The sequence below is a fragment of the Haliotis rubra genome, unplaced genomic scaffold (genome assembly GCF_003918875.1).
Source record: "Haliotis rubra isolate DU_JTF1 unplaced genomic scaffold, ASM391887v1 Scf192, whole genome shotgun sequence".
Classification (NCBI taxonomy): Eukaryota; Metazoa; Mollusca; class Gastropoda; order Lepetellida; family Haliotidae; genus Haliotis; species Haliotis rubra.
Window position 1 is genome coordinate 371,940 of NW_025765914.1, and position 23,796 is coordinate 395,735.

General features: G+C 41.2%; 1 protein-coding gene across 1 annotated transcript in view; it reads right to left on the reverse strand.

The window, feature by feature from the left end:
• Positions 1–1,187: 1,187 nt before the first annotated feature.
• The window catches only part of LOC124274566 (ionotropic receptor 25a-like), a 42,815-nt gene continuing 20,206 nt past the window's right edge, over positions 1,188–23,796 (reverse strand). The window contains exons 3-15 of the mRNA XM_046709932.1: positions 23,403–23,666; positions 22,853–23,028; positions 21,338–21,391; positions 14,995–15,123; positions 13,261–13,422; positions 12,245–12,364; positions 10,374–10,472; positions 9,398–9,595; positions 7,014–7,356; positions 5,871–6,120; positions 4,753–4,937; positions 4,085–4,217; positions 1,188–3,491 (exon numbers count right to left, since the gene is read on the reverse strand). Of these exons, the coding sequence (XP_046565888.1) occupies positions 3,041–3,491; positions 4,085–4,217; positions 4,753–4,937; positions 5,871–6,120; positions 7,014–7,356; positions 9,398–9,595; positions 10,374–10,472; positions 12,245–12,364; positions 13,261–13,422; positions 14,995–15,123; positions 21,338–21,391; positions 22,853–23,028; positions 23,403–23,666 (2,564 nt within the window). The 3' untranslated portion in view covers positions 1,188–3,040. The remainder of the gene's footprint in view (positions 3,492–4,084; positions 4,218–4,752; positions 4,938–5,870; positions 6,121–7,013; positions 7,357–9,397; positions 9,596–10,373; positions 10,473–12,244; positions 12,365–13,260; positions 13,423–14,994; positions 15,124–21,337; positions 21,392–22,852; positions 23,029–23,402; positions 23,667–23,796) is intronic.

Consider the following 23,796-nt stretch of genomic DNA (forward strand, 5'->3'; position numbering starts at 1 on the left):
CAGCAAACGCATATGGTTGAAAACACCTGACACGTAGACTGGGTCTGATGCATAACAGAAACGACGGTACGTTGATGCATCATTAAAATGACTTACGTTGATGCATCATAGAAAATACTGTACGTTAATGCATCATAGACATGACTACGTTGATGCATCATTAAAATGACTTACGTTGATGCATCATTTAAATGACTTACGTTGATGCATCATAGAAAAGACTGTACGTTGATGCATCATAGACATGACTACGTTGATGCATCATTGAAATGACTTACGTTGATGCCTAATAGAAATGACTGTACGTTGATGCATCATAGAAGACACTGTACGTTGATGCATCATAGACATGACTACGTTGATGCATCATAGACATGACTATATGTTGATGCATCACTGAAATGATAACGTTGATGCATGATTGAAATGACTGTACGTTACGTTGATGCATCATTAAAATGACTTACAGGTACGTTCATTCATAATAGAAAAGATTGTACGTTGATGCATCATAGACATGACTGTACGTTGATGCATCATAGAAATGACTGTACGTTGATGCATCATAGACATGACTACGTTGATGCATCATTGAAATGACTTACGTTGATGCCTAATAGAAATGACTACGTTGATGCATCATAGACATGACTACGTTGATGCATCATAGACATGACTATATGTTGATGCATCACTGAAATGATAACGTTGATGCATCATTAAAATGACTTACAGGTACGTTCATTCATAATAGAAAAGATTGTACGTTGATGCATCATAGACATGACTGTACGTTGATGCATCATAGAAATGACTGTACGTTGATGCATCATAGAAAAGACTGTACGTTGATGCGTCATAGACATGACTGTACGTTGATGTATCATAGACATGACTGTACGTTGATGCATCATAGACATAGCTATACGTTAATGCACCATTGAAATGACTACGCTGATGGATCATTGAATTGACTGTACGTTGATGCATCATTTAAATGTTTACGTTGATGCATCATTAAAATGACTGTACGTTGATGCATCATAGACATGACTGCACTTTACTGCATCAGTAATAATGAATTTTTTGATTGGCAGCTTAGTGTCGCATCATAATGGAATAAATATGTTGTTACCTATAATATGTCTTATAAGTTCTATCTTGAGATATGGGATGGAGTTTTTGTGACTTAAAAAATAGAATAATTTTGTTGAAACAACATAATACATGATAAATGTGAAATACACAAAGACATGGAATTTCCTGCGCTTACTGTGAATACATCACGAAACCATGTAGAGGAAATACTTCATCAACGACGCAAAGTGAGCACGTAGCTTAAAATGTATCAGGTGTTGGGAACAATGACACTCGTTAATCCGTACGGTGCTATTTGGTGTGAAGATGCACATGTAATTAAACTTTGGATTAACAAAATCTGGGTGCGAGATATTGTTAATCTATATACAGACGCACTGATCTGAATCCGTCCTGGGCTAATAGTATGCAGATGGTTTTATGGTTCAAGTTGAACCCAAAGAGATCCGCCCGGAAAGGATCTATTTCAGTCCAAAGGGACGCTCCCTTGGAACTTTTTGGAAATCAGCTTCTGTAGTGATAAAACTCTTCCTCGTTAAGCAACAGCTATAAAATAATATTTGCAAATGTTAGCTCGTTGCTTGATTTATCAGCGCGAAAAATGAAATATAAATGTAATCACATGTGTATAAGAACAGTACATTTTTCGGGATGTTATATAAAACATTTACTTATCGTAATCTTATTAACGTAGCGTCATAACGTCACAGACACCAGGTGTCAATCCTAATACATAGAACTGAACGGTATTGCCCATGATTTGTGACAATGATTAAAGAAAGTCGCCGTACTCGGGTCAATTGATATTGCTTTGACCTTGACCTCCTTATACGACAGCTGCGCCTAAAGGAAGGGTAATGGGTTGGGGATTGTGGTGTTGGGGGTACAGTATATTAACAGATTGTCAGGTCGAACATGTGACGGATGTTTTTGTGGCATAGTTATTAGTATAAATACCTAAGGCACTGACATGTCTGGTGATAAATTGTAACTGTTTGTTCAACAAACGTCATGGGTTCCATTGTCATATCTTTGACAGAATGGAATCATACTGCACCCATGTGCAGAATCAAACCCGGGTCTTCGTCTTTGTGGCGAATGTTTAAACACTAGACTACCCAAACGTCCTGAATAAACCATATCGACGAGAGTACAAAAGCATACATGATATGCGTCAAATATATACCATAGCCTTCATATAAGCAAGACCAAAACAATTAATAGGCAAAGATATATACGGTGTTATTGAACAGGATCTACAGTTATATGAACGGTAAAACAAGATGAGCAAGGCATATTTGCAAAACTTGTCTAAGAAAACGCCATGAAAGACACTTCGGTGATGCTTGCTTTTAACGTTACTGTGATGGTCTGTACAACCACAAATTACTCCATAACATATATAAAAACACTGTAAAACACTGGTCACACACTGGACGGAACTGGATCAATAAAGATGCCTAACAAAGAACAATGGCTTATTACCGTGAGGACATGAGATTCTACACTGAACACAAAAGTTGAAGGCTCATATGTTTCTGTTGATGTGTTGATAGGCTGTACACACAGGTTAAAACGTTTATGATCTCCAACATATTAGTCGAGTATAGTCACAAAATAATGAAGGTTTCGGTTTCAATGACTGACGTTGGGTCAGATGAAGGTCAAGGCTTTTGCAAACGTGACACATCATCACATAAAAACAATAATTATATGATGTTAGAAATATGATCCCAGGTATAAACACTTGTTACAAACATGTATGATAACATCAATAGTAAATCTCTAATTACACTAAACCACACGGATGTTATTACTGGTAACGACTTCCTAGTGCGTAATGATTAGTAAAACACTGGTGCTACTTGTATGCTAGCATTGAACTGTTTGGGGAAATCTCCCTCGGCGACTTTTGGCATCAACAAACAGGAGACTTTCAGTCTCAAAGACGTTCCACCATTTCCAGGAACCCTCCACTGATGTATCCGTCCTCCTTCTCGTTCTTCCCCTTGTCGATAGTTCCATTAACCCTGTTTTCTTCTTCCTTCTTCTCCTTATCAAACATGCTCTCAAAAGTAGTTTCGAAGCCTCCATTTTCTATGCCATTAGGCAGCGTTACCGACGACACAGTGTTCTTGGTCAGGTTGGTCTGAGAGTTGATGTTGTACAGCTTCTTCTTCTGTTTCGGCTTGTACTTGTACCAGTAGCACTCCAGGGCCAGAGTGATGAGAGCCAGGCCGGAGCCGATGACGATTACGAGGAAGACTCCGCCGATGTTTTTGATGCTGATGCCGTCGCTCTCGTTTTCGATCTTTGGGCACTCTTTTTGATCTTTCCTCCACCATTTGGTCTTCATTTCTTCCAGTTCTCTCTGGTTGATCAGCTGCAGGATACTGTGAAGAGAAGGAACGGAGGTTCGTCTTTTATTGTGTTTGCATTGTTTGTTGTTTAACGTCGCACCCAACAATATTCCAGTTATATGGCGGCGGTCTGTAAATAACTCAGTCGGGACCAGACAATCCAGTGATCAACATCAAGAGCATCGATATACGAAGACATGTGTCAACCAAGTCAGCAAGCCTGACCACCGTCGCCTCTTAAGACAAGAATGGGTTGCTGAGGATCATTTCTAATCCGAATCTTCACGGATAGGGACTGAGGTACGTCTTTCATTAAGAAAATTACACACGAAAATGTAAAACATATACATGGAGAGATTAATCGGGGGTTCAGGTATATCATAGCGAGGTACTCCGATACTGAACTCATTTAAACTCAACAATCAGCAATACTGTAGCCTCTTGACGATCTCTAAATAATACAGTCTCTGAACAGACACCCCCAGTGACTGGCATCATGGGCATCGCTATAAGCAGCTGAGATGCAATAACATGCCATCAACAGAGTCATCAAGGACAAGCTGAGGTTGATGTAGTACTGAACCCCACAGTTCATGGAAATAAAGGGTTATTGTAATAAATCGTACATGTTAGACAGCTGACTCCGCAGAGGCGACCCCTCCTGCACCGCCAGGGCATAGGGCTTCCTTGAGAACTCCTCCCCCACCTCCCACAGGTCGCAGTCCGTCAGGGTGGAGTACTTGTTGACGGTGGCGTCCGCTGAAAGCAACACAACAACCATGGTCACTTGCCACAGACAATTCTACTACCAGACGTATATAAAACTGTGTTGAGTTAGACTTCACGTGGAATCAGGAGACGGTAGTACTACATAACACGTTTTGGAATAGAAAAATTGAGTCCTCGATTTGACGAAACAATGATTTTAACGAAAAGTCCACCACGCCATCTGTTTTAGAAAAAAGTATTTTTTGCTTTCTGCAAGTGGTATTGATTGGCTTATTTTGCACAGAAGATATCATGATAATCCTTACATTTTGTTTGTGTAAGTAATACACGTTACTACTAGTGTCACCACAATCAGTCATTGCCTTATTGGACTGGCTAATGTTGATATAAACCCCATTCTTAAAATCACTGTTTGCAATATTTCAGCAGTATAATAACAGGGGAAGTATATAAAACAAAATCAACGAAACAAACCACCTAAATTGACAAACCTAAGAAAGCAAGTAGCATTTTATATTATATATTTAAAACAACCTATGAAAAGAAGCAAGACAAGATGACTTACCAATGAAAGCAAATTCTCCAGTAAGGACTCTTTTGACGGCCTCATGCTTGTTGCTAGGGAACAGAGACGTCTTCATGGTTTCCCAGAGTTTGGTGTACTTGTCGCTCACGGGGTAGTCCCACACTGCCAGCTTGGCCCGTGACACCACGTCCAGGTTGTCGTCGAGAGACATGTCTTTCCATATACTGACAGCAGAATGTGTACCGTTAGTTGGAACTTTTATATCTTACACCCGCATCAGAATGTTTCGGCACTACCACAGAGCTACCACAAGTATAACTTACATCTTCATCAAATTGTGTACCGTTATGACATAAATATATACACTAGCGATACTGACTAAAGATGAATGAAAAGAGGAATGTACCAAAGAGGAATCTACACATGCAATACATCTGCAGCTCATTGCATATATTTTACTGAGTCTATAGTGAGATAGTGAGTTCAATTTTACGCTGCTTTTAGCAATGTTCCAGCAATGTCACGGCGGGGGACACCAGAATCTTTATGACTCTTTAGGTCAGTACACTAACAATACTTACACCTTCAGGAGAATGTGGGGGTGTGGTGGGGTGGGGGTGGAGGGTGGGGGTTTGGGTGTGTGTGTGTGTGGATTAGCCTAGTAGTTAACGCGTTCGCTCGTCACGCCGAAGACCCGGGTTCGAATCCCCACATGGGCACAATGTGTGAAGCCCATTTCTGGTGTTCCCCGCCGTGATATTGCTGGAATATTGCTAAAAGCGGCGTAAAACTATACTCACTCACTCACTCACTCAGGAGAATGTAAACTGATGTTGTCATATAGGTCCATCAACAACAACTACGAACATCGATAGTTCACCAACAGTAAATTACCACAATTACATTATCGATGCTTACTTCCTTGGCACACGAATAATTCAATGTCCCATAACCAGAGAGTTTTACCTTCAACAGAACGCTCGTGTTATTACTTCAGAAGCCCTTGCATCTTTGACAATCCATACAGTTAACGCTGTTTACCGAAAGGTTTATTCACTGTGAATTCACCAGGAAGGTTTGATTTTAATATGTATTATTAACATTAACAACTACATGCAAATAATATATTTGTAGAAAATCATAGCATGCTGTCTTACCCGTAGAACTTGTTTTCAATATCCGCCATTCGCTGGAAGTAGATTTGGGCGTTGCTGCCATTCATAGGTGCATACTTGACCTTGAATTGCTTCGAGAGGTCATCGAGGGACTCAATCGGTGTCTCCAGACGGGACACTGTCAGGAAGGCAGCCAGATTGGCGGTGTATGTGGCGATGATGATGAAACCAAACAGCCACCAGGTGGCAGCAATCAGTCGCCCTGACAACGCACGTGGCGTCTCTCCTCCCCCTGAAGAACAGCCGTGTTTAAAACTTTATTTTAAATAATTTATATTAGAGCTACTGTTTGCGGAGCTATCCACTTAATGCATAAAATCGCTTAAGGAAGATATGACAACCGTATAATATCTCAGGTTTATAGTTGCGTTGAATTTTGAAATTGAAATTTGAATGTGATAATATGTTTATAGTTTGATATGATAATAGTTTCTAAATTAATTTCGCATATTTTTTTATGTTAACCATGCAGACGTACACTTACCGTTTGAAACAACCCACAATACTTATCCAAAATAATCCCTATGAAAGGACTGCTGAATGCAAATAAGAAAGACTGTGTAAAAATGTGAGGGATTACATTTTCTCAGTGAAGAACAGCTTCTAGTACTGTGGGGACTTGTGTCGCTTTTGAATCCACACTTTCAGAGTAGGACACCTAATCGCCTGCACACAAAGTCTGCGATTTAACCCACACAGCCGCGGCGGCTTCCACTGAAGTCACTAAATCTTTACTGTACTGAGAAGTCCCAAGTATAACGGGTTACAATTAACCACATTTTAAAAGGCAGCGTTCTTCCAGTGTCCAGCAAAGATTATGAAGGTAAAATGTATGGCTATATCATACTGATAACATTAAAGTTCAATTAGTTAAGTTAAGGTTCATAGTCGGGGTAAAAGTGAAGACCCCACGAATCAACTTGAATTTTGCCATCATTCACAATCTCTTATTTTGTAACGGCAAGTTTTAGATGTCTTTCTGTAAAAGCGCCAAACTCAAAATCACTAGTAAAATAATGGCTCCATGAATCAGATTTGAATACCTTACTGGATGACTCCGTGACACAACGGAACCACACGTCACCTATCTGGGAATAGAGAATATGTGACAAAAGCATCGCTTACCCTGCGGCGTCAGTGACATCATGCAGAACCAGATGCCTTCCTTCAACGAGAACACTCTAGGTTCGGGGCCATCCCCATTCCATTCTTGCTTGCTGTTTTGGTAGCTGAAGGGGCTGAGTTTGTCAAAGACGCAGATGAGGATGCTGAAGAGGAAGAAAGCGCCAATGATGCATCCCCACACATCCTCGTCCAGGACGCTGAGGAACTTGACCAGGGAATAGTCAAAGCTCGGCTTCTTCATCAGGATAGTCAAGCCTACCAGATCATAGTAGGGAACAGTGAAATCCACCACATTCTCCCGCTCTGCCATCACTGAGATTGGACCGACTGCTATTTCAGCTCTCTGAAGAAATAAACACAACCACTTGATTACTAGACTGTGTTACTATAGTAACAAGAATTATGTTAACTATATTCATATATTAAGCAGCATTCTTTCTGATATCCCCATATAGTTGATAAAATCAGGAAACTTCTTCAAGTAGCACTTAGAAGCTGGCATGGTGAAGAGGAACAAGTTTTATGGTTTGACAACTTCTTCATTGCAATAGAGAAGATGATGATCTGCTTAACTTGTTCCTCCAAACTCAGGTATATATAATAACATTTGGGTTTTGAAGATAGCCCGCCACTAGGGTTTCCAAAAAAAACCCGTAGCCACTTGACAGAAGAGATTTTGCCTGCTTCGGAAAAGGCGATGTCAGTGTCACCACTGCTTTGACTATTATTGACTCCGGCTGACAGTGGCGAAACCAAGACACAATCAAGGTTAGAAATCGTTCAGCCAAATATCTGTTCCTGCTCTAAAATTTAGGCTTTTTCGGTTCTGGATTCAGACTCCTGCGTGTAGGAACAGAACCCATGCCCAGTTCAACGAACAGGATATCAAACACACTCGTGCCTACTGTCCTGGGTATAGCGATATGACGGTGTGGTGTGTCATCGATCATCCAGAATCATTTCGTGCATTGTAATAACGTTGATGGGGACAGGTGGCATTTTCTGATCTTGGATCGCCATCCATGCTCTCTTTCCCGATCTTGCCTCCATCGCAACAGTGGTACAAGAAGGAGCACCGTTCCCTAAAGTTGACACCGTGTCCAGACAAAAAAGGGTTTTGAGTTAGTCCATTCAGCTGGGTACACTCGATGACAGCTGGGTATATTTTCATTAAACGGAATACCAAGCCTTGATGGATTGTATTTGCTTGAAATGCAGTCTGTCAACGCACGAAGTACTAAACGCCCTTCGTACACGTTGATTGTTTAAAATATCACCTGTGTGCATCCTTCGTGGTTCAAACATTTTTAAAACCCCGTACAATCTCTCTTCCTTAACGACATACTCCGTGGCCAAGTAACCTCTACCAGGAGAGTGAAAGGTGGGTTCTTAGACCTCGCACAAAATGACATTGAAGAGGCTGAACATGTTGTTACCGTTCCTAACGATGATATGAACATGACCTGTCTACTTGAAATCAGCATAACATGTCTGGGAAAACCACGTGAAGACACCAGCTTTTATGCTTTACTATATAACTTCAATTACTAAGAAGGCGACATTCAACCCCATGCCGCATTGCCTCACTTGAGGAGTGAGTGAGTTGGGTTTTACGCCGCTTTTAGCAATATTCCTGCAATCCCACTGCTGGAGACATCAGAAATAGGCTTCACAAATTGTACCCAAGTAGGGAATCAAACCTGAGCCTTAGACGAGCGAAAGCTTTAACCTGGGGCTCCTTTCACGAAGCAATCTTTACTAAGGTTAACCTTTAACTCCCATTCTTTAACATAGCACTAAGGTTACCTTAGTGACTTACGATCACCTTAGTGCTTTGTGAAAGGCATCCTCGGATGATAATCACCGCCCCTACGTGACTTGAGTTAACAGAGCAATCGATTGCGTCACAGAGACAAGAATCCTCGCCACTTGAAATAGAATCACGATATATCGCGATAAGAAAATAATCATTAAAGCTGTGTGGAAATACTTATTGATTGAAAACGAGCGATTCCGCCGATGAAGAATAGAACTTTTGTGAATGCATTACAGAAAATCAGTGTGCACGCCTTATGTGCATATCCAGCTATTCATTATGCATACACAGTTTTTATTGGACAGTACCATTGCCACATAGGCCTGAAGACTCCAAATAATGGTCATAGTTCGGTCCTGTGTTGCCTAACGTTGACAAACGTGTCGTACTCAGTGAAATTCTCTTAATTTCTACCATATAATACCTTGATTGACATGGTATTTTGAATAAAAGCAAGTGAAACAATGTGAACATATAATACAGTTCTCTAAAACTCCTAAAGCAATTATGAAATTTCATAAGTGTGTTTATGAAACGGAAACATTAATGCATCGTTTCCATTTGTCACCTTCTGAATGAGTTCATTGATGAGGCCACTCCAGCTTCCATCAGACGCCATGGAGCCGACCAAGCCGTCAGGGCTGTCGTATATCTCATAGGTGAAGCTCATCCGGTCAGCAATCTTGTCCAACAGCTCAATGCAGTAACCGGAGTATTTAGGCTCTGTGCCGTTCTCGCCTCCTTCCTTATACACAAACGGATGCATCTGTAACATGCCATAAAAACTTCGTGCGTAAAAAAGAAACACATCTTTGTTGATCCATTTCAATAATAATAAGTCCCATTGCTATAATTTGAATTGTGATTTTAAACTGCTTACTGTCTGAAGTCTGTTGAAGAAAAGCAGTTTGTTATACCCAACTCGATCCCCGTTTGTGGTCAAACATAACGTTGTATTTGTAATTCACTTGCATATATATGGTTTTGTCGCTGTATGGCTGACAAAATGCAACATTCAACTCTACCCGTGACGATCCGGGATAGAATTGGTCTTCAGCAACCCATGCTTGTCGAAACAGGCGACTAACGGGATCGGGTGGTCAGACTCGCTGACTTGGTTGACACAGGTCATTGTATCCCAATTGCGTAGAACGATGCTCACGATGCTGATCACTGGATTGTCTGGTCCAGACTCGATTATTTACAGACTGCCGCCATATAGCTGGAATATTGCTGACGTCAACCAACCAACCAAATTATATCCCATTCACTCACCTAGACCCAGGTGGATCAGTATGCTCTAGAATATCATGTTCAGCTCTAAGTATTGGTGTTCAGCCAAAGGACTATACATGTGCCTGCTCTTGTGCATAAAAGACTAAGAAAGAACATTCTAATGAGAGGCTAAGATTTGGTTTTCCTGTCTTGCCAATGCTTCTAAAACGTCCCCCAAACCCTACATACACGCCTTGATAATGCTGAAATATTGTTTAAAGTGTCGTTGAATTTCACTCACTCACTCACACATCGTCATGGTAACTTACGCCTGGGACAGTGACGACCCTGTAGTGTCTCTTGGTGCTTGACGTGGTCAGGGACGCCACACTGAGGGACAGGCCAGTCTGCTCCGTCCAGTTGCCGACCTGAAGAGTACAAGGTGGACAGGTCACCATGTATGGACACCACCAGCTGATGTTGCCCACCAAACGCCAAATGGTGTTAGTTATTACCGACTACCTCTGTCATGGAGAATCAGATGGATCTATCAAACGGTTTACCGGCATGCAAATACAGCACAGTTTGCTGTCCAAACACAGAATGTTTTCTTTTATGAAAATGTATATACGTTTATGTTTTTTGTCCATTTCAATCATTACTTCCTTGTCTCCAAACATATGTCCTAAATGTCCGGTTCTACTGACCATAATTTTACTCATGTAGATATAAGTTCATCGTCATCTTGTCGTATTAACTGATATGACTATGATTGTACAGTGTTATACTGACCATGTTAAAATGTGTTATTCTGGTTATGTTATGTTGTGTTCTACCGACCATGTTCTGCTGTGTTCTACCGACGATGTTCTGTCGTGTTATACAGACCATGTTCTGCTTTGTTATACAGGCCATGTTCTGACGTGTTCTACAGACCATGTTCTGACGTGTTCTACAGACCATGTTCTGCTGTGTTATACAGACCATGTTCTGACGTGTTCTACATACCATGTTCTGACGTGTTCTACAGACCATGTTCTGCTGTGTTATACAGACCATGTTCTGACGTGTTCTACAGACCATGTTCTGACGTGTTCTACAGACCATGTTCTGACGTGTTCTACAGACCATGTTCTGCTGTGTTCTACAGACCATGTTCTGACGTGTTCTACAGACCATGTTCTGACGTGTTCTACAGACCATGTTCTGACGTGTTCTACAGACCATGTTCTGACGTGTTCTACAGACCATGTTCTGACGTGTTCTACATACCATGTTCTGCTGTGTTCTACAGACCATGTTCTGCTGTGTTATACAGACCATGTTCTGTCGTGTTCTACAGACCATGTTCTGCTGTGTTATACAGACCATGTTCTGCTGTGTTATACTGATCATGTTCTGCTGTGTTATACTGACCATGTTCTGCTGTGTTACCATGTTCTGCTCTGTTATACTGATCATGTTCTGCTGTGTTATACCGACCATGTTCTGTAGTGTTCTACCGACGATGTTCTGCTGGGTTATACTGACCATGTTCTGCTGTGTTATACTGACCATGTTCTGCTGTGTTATACTGACCATGTTCTGCTGTGTTATACCGACTGTGTTCTGCTATGGTATACTCATCATATTCTGCTGTTATACTGACCATGTTCTGCTATGTTATACCGACCATGTTCTGCTGGGTTATACTGACCATGTTCTGCTGTGTTATGCTGACCATGTTCTGCTGTGTTATACTGACTATGTTCTGCTGTGCTATACTGACCATGTTCTGCTATGTTATACTGACCATGTTTTGCTGTGTTATACTGACCATGTTCTGCTGTGTTATACCGACCATGTTCTGCTGTGTTATACTGACCATGTTCTGCTATGTTATACAGACCATGTTTTGCTGTGTTATACCGACCATGTTCTGCTGTGTTATACTGACCATGTTCTGCTGTGCTATACTGAACCTGTTCTGCTGTGTTATGCTGAACCTGTTCTGCTGTGTTATACTGACCATGTTCTGCTATGTTATACTGACCATGTTCTGCTGTGTTATACTGAACCTGTTCTGGTGTGTTATACTGACCATGTTCTGCTGTGTTATACTGATCATGCTCTGCTGTGTTATGCTGAACCTGTTCTGCTGTGTTATACTGACCATGTTCTGCTGTGTTATGCTGAACCTGTTCTGCTGTGTTATACTGACCATGTTCTTGTTATTGTCGTCCCCTCCATCAAATTCAATTCTGTTGATTTTCAAAGAGAAGTTGTAGCGAAGAATGCCTTGTTGAAGGGATAGTGCCCCATACACTCCATTCCATGATATCTAGATGAAACAACATTGTGATATAATAAAACCCGGTAAAAGTGCTGTGTGCTGGCGATTAGCTGCCTGACTCTGAGGGTGGGGGTTCGAATCCCGGATGGGACTCAACCCAAAAAATACCAAAATCTGTACCTTACCAAGAAAGTGTAATCCCAAATATAACATATGTTACCGGCAAATGTGTCTAAATTAACAAGTGGAAAATCTACAATTTAAAGAATACAAGGGCATATTGTACCTGCAAAGGCCTCCAGGAAATAACATATATTTGGCAGGTGTATCACTGTCCTCCCCTTGCATGTACTGTATATCTCTAGATGAGTGAGGGAGTTGGTGCTGATGTCGCTTTGTACCGTATTCCAGTAGGGTCATTAGATCAAGTGATGAGGCTTTTTACTTTGGTAAAACCAGCGGGTAAACTACTTTTTTTTCAGGAATATGCATGGTGCTGACGAACGGCGAAACCACGCCGAAGCGGGATTCGAACCCACGGTTGTAGAGACGCAACTCAGGAAAGACTGTGGCTCTGTGGCAGCCGTGTCCGATTATAGCGCACAAAGGAATGTGTTACAACCATTCAATGACCAAATTCTTCATGCACAGTGTTCTTTTTTTGTATAAACTATTGTCCCAAAAACCAAGTCAGTCAGCTGCCTCTTTTCTCTCGAGATTAGTTACGGTAATTATGCATGAGGCTCAAGCATGTTTTGTAAAAGTGAAGTGAATGTTTTTATTGTCAGCTCCCTGGGGACTTTACATTTTCCACTCCGAATTAAAATTCCTGACTGATCTACCATTTGAACCAATCGACCAATCAATGAATATACCAGTGTCTGCGAATGAATGCTGAATTATTGAGTTACGAACGTCTGGTTTGAATACTTAGACGTCAATACCTCTTTAAGAGCTTGAGTGAGGTTCTGGCTCTGTGCTAAGTCCGTGACATTCGGCTCGGAAACGTTGTAGCAGTCGGAGTAGGTGATGGGCCGGAGATCGCGGAACATGGACACAGCCTTCTTCGTGATCATTCCAATGTCATACACGAGGGCTTCGTCTACCTGAATAAACAACCACATTACTGTGTTACCATGGGAGTTTGCTGTGCGCTACAACCCTACAATACAACAGTATCCGCCATACAGTGTATGTATTCATTTTGACAAGTCACTAGCCAGGAGGGCTAGTTCAGTAAAATGTTGCTAGCCCACATCATACTTCACTGGCCCTGCGAAATATCAATGTCAAAATGCTATCAGGTTAAACGTTACATTTGTGTTGTAATATTTCCTTACCTCTTTTGCTCTTTTATTAACATTTTTATATAGCGATCTTCGTGTGAGATAATAAACATCATGGAACCTTTGCGGACTTACTTTTAACACCCTAATAACTGACTTAATATTGTTCATGTGCAATAAATAAGTAAATAACAAATGATCTGAGATTTTCAGCTAGCCAGTCAGGATAGCTTTAAAATATATTACTGGCCCGATTCACAATCAGCTAGCATTTGGCTAGCATGCCAGCAAGCTGTCGCCCTATACCGGACACCTGTGAGAAACTAAGTAATACAATACGAGCAATGATCCACTCAGTCATGTACTATCTGACACAAACCCAACCATGTCAACCAGCCTGACCATCTGGTCCATAAGGTTTAATTGGGGTCCTCCTCTTCCCTGGAATACAGACTCAGCTGTCATGATGTATCTATTTTGGCAAATGTTGACATTTAGAATATGTGAATGTCAAGCATGTGTTCCACATAGCATAGAATTTTGTGTAAGAACTGGATCAATTAAAAAAATATTTCAAGAGCCGTTGTAATATCTCATTTCAACTAATGCTATAATGTACTATAACAAGTAAAACAGGAATCGCTGCAATGATACAGTTTACCTAATCAGTATTGTGTTAGAGCAAGTACAAACTGCACCGTTGCAATACCACTGTTGAACAAATATTATACTATAACAAATTACCCGGTACTCATTACACTACAACTGAATAATCAATAATGAATCTGCTGAATGAATAGTTGTAATATCGCAATGTAACGTATCAGGAACGTCATAAATCACCCCAATATTAAAAAGATCACTCCTAACATAGGCTACAAGTCAATCAGCAAAAAGCCATTCAAATATGAAAAAGCCACTCATGACCTACTGCAATGTTGCAAGCACCGTCTGCAATATCTGAATGTAACTCACTAAAGGCATTTCAACATTAAAAACTATCACTTGTAATATTCCAAAGTGTCTAATCGAGAATTACAAAAACTCACGAATCAATGCAATATTATACTGTTCACAGTATGTCATTTCAAAGTAACCTCTGAATCACTGCAATATTACACTGTAACTAATATATCTTTTTATATGGGAAATTGAAAATCCACAGAAATGTTGATGATATATGTATATGAATTTGTTATACTTGACTTGATGTACACATGTACTCTGGGCTGGAGGCCTTGGGTACTGAATAAGAAATCTTGAATCTTGAAAATCTAATATATCATTTCAAAGAACCTCATTAATCATTGCAGTATTACACTGAAGATAATACATCTTTACAAAGAAACTAATGAGTCATTCCAATTCATGAACACACATATGATGTCATACCTTCATGGATGCTCTGTTGGAATCCATAAACTGCTCATAGTATGCGCTGTCGGCAGGGTAGTCCGAACTGGCAACGATCTCGTTGACAACTATTGCTTTCTGACACTCCCCACACACCAGCGTGTAGTCCTGTAACAGTTCAAGGGTAACGCTGTGGAGGTGAATGTTAACGGGCTCCACTGTGGTGGTGAAACTGAAGTATGGTATGGAGAAGGTAATTGTGAAAGTATGGCTTGGTTAAGGTAACGGTGAAAGTGTGGCATTAAAGGTAACGGTGGAAGTGTCTTATGGAGAAGGTAACGGTGAAAGGATGGCATGGTGAAGGTAACGGTGAAAGTGTTTCATGGTTAAGTGAACAGTGAAAGTATGGCAAGGTGAAGGTAACTGTGAAAGTATGGTATGATGAAGGTAACTGAAAGTATGCATGGTGAAGGTAACTGTGAAAGTATGGCATGGTGAAGGTAACGGTGAAAGTGTTTCATGGTTAAGTGAACAGTGAAAGGATGGCAAGGTGAAGGTAACTGTGAAAATATGGTATGGTGAAGGTAACGGTGAAAGTATGGTATGGTGAAGGCAACGGTGAAACTATGGCATGGTATGGTGAAGGTAACTGTGAAAGTATGGTATGGTGAAGGTAACGGTGAAAGTGTGGCATGATAAAGGTAACGGTGGAAGTGTCTTATGGTGAATGTAACAGTGAAAGTGTGTCATGGTGAAGGAAATGGTGAAGGTTTGTCATGGAGTAGGTAACAGTGACAGTGTGTCATGGTGAAGGTAATAGTGAAAGCGTGTCATGGTGAAGGTAACGGAGAAAGTGTAGTATAGTAAAGGTAACGGTGAAAGTGTGTCATGGAGAAGGAAATGGTGAAAGTTTGTCATGGAAAAGGTACCAGTGAAAGAGTTTCATGGTGAAGAATATGGTGAAAGTGTGTCATGGAGAAGGTAATGGTGAAAGTGTTTCATGTAGATTGTTACAGTGAATGTGTGTCACGGTGCAGGTAACGGAGAATGTTGCAGAGCGAAGATGACGATGAAAAATCAACCGGGAGAAGGGAACGGTGACGTTGTGGCATGGTGAAATGTGCAGTGAAAATTTGGCATGGTGAAGGTGACAATGAAGGTATACCATAGTGAAGGTGGTTGTGAAAGTGTGTAACATAGAAGGTTACACACTGTAACACAGAAGGTTAGACAGTGAATGTGTGGCATGGTGAAGGTAACGGTGAAAGTGTTTCATGGTTAAGTGAACAGTGAAAGGATGGCAAGGTGAAGGTAACTGTGAAAGTATGGTATGGTGAAGGTAACGGTGAAAGTATGGTATGGTGAAGGCAACGGTGAAACTATGGCATGGTGAAGGTAACTGTGAAAGTATGGTATGGTGAAGGTAACGGTGAAAGTGTGGCATGATAAAGGTAACGGTGGAAGTGTCTTATGGTGAATGTAACAGTGAAAGTGTGTCATGGTGAAGGAAATGGTGAAGGTTTGTCATGGAGTAGGTAACAGTGACAGTGTGTCATGGTGAAGGTAATAGTGAAAGCGTGTCATGGTGAAGGTAACGGAGAAAGTGTAGTATAGTAAAGGTAACGGTGAAAGTGTGTCATGGAGAAGGAAATGGTGAAAGTTTGTCATGGAAAAGGTACCAGTGAAAGAGTTTCATGGTGAAGAATATGGTGAAAGTGTGTCATGGAGAAGGTAATGGTGAAAGTGTTTCATGTAGATTGTTACAGTGAATGTGTGTCATGGTGCAGGTAACGGAGAATGTTGCGAAGATGACGATGAAAAATCAACCGGGAGAAGGGAACGGTGACGTTGTGGCATGGTGAAATGTGCAGTGAAAATTTGGCATGGTGAAGGTGACAATGAAGGTATACCATAGTGAAGGTGGTTGTGAAAGTGTGTAACATAGAAGGTTACACACTGTAACACAGAAGGTTAGACAGTGAATGTGTGGCATGGTGAAGGTTACGGAAAGTATGGCATTATATATGTCAGGAGCCCAAGAGACCGCGCTCTATGTGAGAAGATGTCAAGCGCCGTGATATTGTTAGAATATAGCTGAAAATGCATGGACAACTCCTTCTACGACTACCCAGTGAATAAGTAATGGATAATATTTGCAGCATACATTGTAAAAGCACTTGTTTACAAGCCAAAAATTGATTTATACATGTATTGAATTTTAAGATGTCTTGGGACATTTGTCAATTTGGCTTCTTTGTTGATCTGAGGCAGGGTATAGAGATAATTTATGATGCGACTTCTGGCGACTGCAAACATTTATAAGCCCAACCGTAGCATTGCTTTCCTCGCCATATGAGAGAACTATTAATCACACCTAAGCTCGACACACATTAGGGACGAAACATATCTAAAGGTGCTTCCTAATGGAAAGACGTTTGGTAAATTTGCTTCCTTTAAGAGATTGTATATGGCCTTCTACGACCCTTGATGTACATTATTGTATGAGTGTGATAGAAATATTCCGACAATATCACAGCTTAAGATAATACTGCACGTGGCATGCAAGAAGCACCCGTGTGACATACTATTGCATGTGGTATGCAGGAAGCACCCGTGTGACATACTACTGCACGTGATATGCAGGAAGCACCCGTGTGACATACTTCTACATGTGGTATGCAGGAAGCACCCGTGTGACATACTATTGCATGTGGCATGCAGGAAACACCCGTGTGACATACTACTGCATGTGGTATGCAGGAAGCACCCGTGTGACATACTACTGCATGTGGTATGCAGGAAGCACCCGTGTGACATACTACTGCATGTGGTATGCAGGAAGCACCCGTGTGATACTGCATGTGGTATGCAGGAAACACCCGGAAGCACCCGTGTGACATAACTACAGCATGTGGTATGCAGGAAGCACCCGTGTGACATACTACTGCATGTGGTATGCAGGAACCCGCATACCCATGTGTGACACCCGTGTGACTACTGCACTGCACCTGGTATGCAGGAAGCACCCGTGTGACATACTACTGCATGTGGTATGCAGGAAGCACCCGTGTGACATACTACTGCATGTGGTATGCAGGAAGCACCCGTGTGACATACTACTGCATGTGGTATGCAGGAAGCACCCGTGTGACATACTACTGCATGCATGTGGTATGCAGGAAGCAAGCACCCGTGTGACATACTACTGCATGTGGTATGCAGGAAGCACCCGTGTGACATACTACTGCACGTGGTATGCAGGAAGCACCCGTGTGACATACTACTGCATGTGGTATGCAGGAAGCACCCGTGTGACATACTACTGCATGTGGTATGCAGGAAACACCCGTGTGACATACTACTGCATGTGGTATGCAGGAAGCACCCGTGTGACATACTACTGCACCTGGTATGCAGGAAGCACCCGTGTGACATACTACTGCATATGGTATGCAGGAAGCACCCATGTGACATACTACTGCATTTGGTATGCCGGAAGCACCCGTGTGACATACTACTGCACCTGGTATGCAGGAAGCACCCGTGTGGCCTACTACTACACGTGGTATGCAGGAAGCACCCGTGTGACCTACTACTGCACCTGGTATGCAGGAAGCACTCGTCTGACATACTACTGCATGTGGTATGCAGGAAGCACCCATGTGACATACTACTACACGTGTATGCAGGAAGCACCCGTGTGACATGCTACTGCACCTGGTATGCAGAAAGCACCCGTGTGACATACTACTGCATGTGGTATGCCGGAAGCACCCGTGTGACATACTACTGCATGTGGTATGCCGGAACACCTATATGTAGAAATACAGAATGAGACCCTGCTCTGTATGTGGTACTGATGATGGAGGAAACACTTAATTCAACATGTGTTTGAACAACACAGATAACAAATACGTCAATGTAGAACATCTGGGCTGTTTTGTTGAATGTATTGATTTCTGTTATGAGGCACAATAGAATTCCTGCCACACCAGTCGATACTGCTGCCACACCTTGGAAGCAAAGTTAATTACAATTTGAAATATTTCTTCACTTGTTTAAATGGGAATTTAATTTCTACTCTACTCGCTACTGTTAAAGATAAATGCAAGTTTAAATTTACCTTTGCATAACGCTATGCAAATAATGATTTGCAGAAAATGAAATTTGCTGTGTTCTGTGTAGTGCTTATTTGTCGCTGTGCTGTTCGCTGTGCTGTTCACAGTGCAGTTCGCAGTGCTGTGTCATGTTGTGGTGTTTTATGCTATGTTGTAGTATGTTGTGAACTGCATTGTATTTTGCTGTGTTGTCCTATATTATGTTTTGTGTTCTGCCCTGTAGTAATGTATTATGTTGTGCTATGTTATGCTTTGTCTTCTGCTCTGCATCAATGTTTTGTGCATTGTGTGTAATGGTATACTTTGTGTTCTGCTCATGTTGTGCAATGTTATACTTTGTATTCTGCTCATGTTGTGCAATTGTGCAATGTTATACTTTATGTTCTGCTTTGTTCTTCTGCTCATGTTGTGCATGTTATACTTTGTGTTCTGCTCATGTTGTGCAATGTTATACTTTGTGTTCTGCTCATGTTTGTGCTATGTTATGCTTTGTGTTCTTTGTGTTCTGCTCATGTTGTGCTATGTTATACTTTGTGTTCTGCTCATGTATACTTTGTGTTCTATGTTATACTTTGTGTTCTGCTCATGTTGTGCAATGTTATACTTTGTGTTCTGTCTATGTTATGTTGTGCTATGTTATACTTTGTGTTCTGCTCATGTTGTGCTATGTTATACTTTTGTGTTCTGTGTTCTTGTTGTGCCGTTATACTTGTGTTTCTGCTCATGTTGTGCTATGTTATACTTTGTGTTCTGCTCATGTTGTGCTCCATGTCATGTTGTGTGTGTTCTGCTATGTTATACTTTGTGTTCTGCTCATGTTGTTATGCTATGTTATACTTTGTGTTCTGCTCATGTTATGTTGTGCAATGTTATACTTTGTGTTCTGCTCATGTTGTGCTATGTTATACTTTGTGTTCTGCTCATGTTATACTATGTTATACTTTGTGTTCTTCTGTTGCTCATGTTGTGCTGCTCATGTTGTGCATGTTATACTTTGTGTTCTGCTCATGTTGTGCTATGTTATACTTTGTGTTCTGCTCATGTTGTGCTATGTTATACTTTGTGTTCTGCTCATGTTGTGCTATGTTATACTTTGTGTTCTGCTCATGTTGTGCTATGTTATACTTTGTGTTCTGTTCTGCTCATGTTGTGCTATGTTATACTTTTGTGTTCTGCTCATGTTGTGCTATGTTATACTTTGTGTTCTGCTCCATGTTGTGCAATGTTATACTTTTGTGTTCTGTCATGTTGTGCAATGTTATACTTTTGTTCTCTGCTCATGTTGTGCTATGTTATACTTTGTGTTCTGCTCATGTTGTGCTATGTTATACTTTGTGTTCTGCTCATGTTGTGCTATGTTATACTTTGTGTTCTGCTCATGTTGTGCTATGTTATACTTTGTGTTCTGCTCATGTTGTGCTATGTTATACTTTGTGTTCTGCTCATGTTGTGCTGTTATACTTTGTGTTCTGCTCATGTGCTATGCTTTGTGTTCTGCTCATGTTGTGCTATGTTATACTTTGTGTTCTGCTCATGTTGTGCAATGTTATACTTTGTGTTCTGCTCATGTTGTGCAATGTATTTTTTGTTTTCTCCTCATGTTCTGCTATGTTATACTTTGTGTTCTGCTCATGTTGTGCAATGTTATACTTTGTGTTCTGCTCTTGTTGTGCAATGTTATACTTTGTGTTCTACTCTGCAGCAATGTATTGTACAGATATGGTATGTGTTCTGCTCTGTAACAATCTATTGTGCAGTGTTGTGCTATGTTCTGTTCCGTGTTCTGCTCTGCAGTATTGTCCTGTGCTATGTGATGCCGTGTGTTGATTTCTATCTGCTTTGTGTTATGGTATCTGTCGCACTGTGTTTCCAATTTCTGCACTGAATGTCAGTCTACTAATTCAAAACCATATCTTTCTTAAAGCTTTACAAAACAAAAATAGAAACTTTATCATTCCGATACTACAATCGACACAAGCTAGCAATAATGTTTTGGTTTGGTTGTTGTTTTACGCCGCACTCAGCAATAGTCCAGCTGTATGACAGCGGTCTGTAAATAATCGAGTCTGGGCCAGCCAATCCAGTGATCAACAGCATGAGCATGGATCGGCGCAATTGGGATACGATAACATGTGTCAAGCAAGTCAGCGAGCCTGACCACCCGATCCCGTTAGTCGCCTCTTACAAGCAATAATGTACGTATCTATGTTAAATATACAGGCTATTTGGTGTGCATGGCTGATGGCCCTGATGGGACAACTCACCTTCGTCAGCACAAACCAGTTGACGTCAAAGTTACTGTTAGCCAGCTTGTCCGCCTGGAATGAAAAATAGACATTGTGAATTGAAGTCCATAGCATCAGAATTACGTTTTATACAATTCCGTGTATTTATAGATTTCCACAGTGAACCTCTATGTCGCCCAGTGTTGGCGGTCGATTCCCAATCATAAAATCTGTACATAGCATTGAGTGAGTTGGGATTTTGCATCGAGCAGGTATTTTAGTTCTTCGATGGTGTCCTATCAACTGAATGTGGTGACTCCCAAGGTTACACCGGCGAGAGTTCAGTGCCGCAATATGGCCACCACTGAGCATACATCACGATCAGTTGCATGTTAAAGCTCTGTTTATACAACATAAAAGTAGTTTTGTGTACTTGAAACAAAGAATGGTCACTTGTCTGGTTATCATCTATATGTAAAGCAGAAGATGAATGTGAATGGTGGGGTGACCATGACCATCAGTTGTCATTTACCATCAGCTGTCATTTACACATACGTTTTATACAATTCCGTGTATTTATAGATTTCCACAGTGAACCTCTATGTCGCCCAGTGTTGGCGGTCGATTCCCAATCATAAAATCTGTACATAGCATTGAGTGAGTTGGGATTTTGCATCGAGCAGGTATTTTAGTTCTTCGATGGTGTCCTATCAACTGAATGTGGTGACTCCCAAGGTTACACCGGCGAGAGTTCAGTGCCGCAATATGGCCACCACTGAGCATACATCACGGTCAGTTGCATGTTAAAGCTCTGTTTATACAACATAAAAGTAGTTTTGTGTACTTGAAACAAAGAATGGTCACTTGTCTGGTTATCATCTATATGTAAAGCAGCAGATGAATGTGAATGGTGGGGTGACCATCCTTTAGCCATCAGCTGTCATTTACACTACTTCCGGGTCTGTGTTTACACTTATTCTGGCACTTATTCTCCAGATACAAGCATTAGATTTTTATTACCATTATAACTATAAGTTATGATATCAATATTTTACAGAACCACGGTTTACCTCTGCCTTATATGCCTGCAAAGTTGTTACTAGGAATCTATGGTTATAGTGTAATGACACTTTGAGAGTGAGTGAGTGGGTGAGTTTAGTTTTACGCCACACTCAGCGATATTCCAGCTATATGGCGGCGGTCTGTAAATAATCGAGTCTGGACCAGACAATCCAGTGATCAACAACATGAGCATGGATCTACGCAATTGGGATACGATGACATGTGTCAACCAAGTCAGCGAGCCTGACCACCCGATCCCGTTAGTCTCTTGCGACAAGCATGGGTTACTGAAGATCAATGCTAACCCGGATCTTCTCGGGTCGACACTTAAAGAATATGACAGTATTATAACAGTGGTGGACACAAACAATGGACTTACCACACTGAACTAATGACGGAATCGAAACCTGAAGTTACGCTGCTTAAGTATATGTTTGTGTTGGGTTTGTTTGTACAACTCCCTACCGATATGAGCCTATAGATCTAACTCACCGAGCCGAGGAACTTTTCAGCGTTGTCAACGTTGGAGATGATGAAGATGTTCTTGATCTCGATGTCCTGCAGCATCTTCAGCTGCCTCTTGGTCTCCTCTTGATCGGACGTCTGGCGGACGTACAGATGCTGGGCCGGAACATTGGTCAGCACTCGCCGGGGGGTGTTCTGGATGTCTATTGGTTAACAAGCAATCTGTCACTTCTTGTCTATCATTAGTCGTACTGGAGTAATAATCTTACACTGAACAGTATAGCCTGTTTAAAATATACAACACAACAAAAATCAAATCAACTGTTGGGATTATTATATTAATATTTTGATAAATTTCATCTTTGTAATAAATAAAACTTTGTTTCAGAACAAAGTAGGCTTAAATGTTGATTTTGTCAAACAATTTAATCAGTGTTGCCAAACCCAGTGTTCAGGTTAATACACCATTGCCGTCATAAGTTAATATTCATGTTAACCGTAGGGTTACTGCCTAACTCTCCCTTCCTACAACCTGCCTAAAACACTCCCGATGGAAAGCACACTAAAAGCAACCTACCGAAAGATTCATCATAGACAATGGCAACATTGTTCAGATTCTCCTTGCGAACAATGGCTGCGACGACACGTAGCAACTCGACTGAAGTAGGTTCCACCTCGAAGTGTATGCTGCTGTCGCCGCTTGAGTAGCGGTAGTAGGAGCTGTCGACGATGGAGGTGTAAGCAATGCCGAGTGTGCTCGCAAAGGACCTCATCAAGGGCGCGACACTTGGGGATGTGATGTCGATGATGCCCACCACACCGTCCCTCACTCTGTCACATACTGACAATACAATGACAATTATACTTTAATGAAATGAGCTCTTTAATAAAATAACAGAATGGCTAGAGTCCTGAAGAATATATATTTTGAATTCCATCAACTGTCTCTAAAAAAACCCGTTGTATGATGT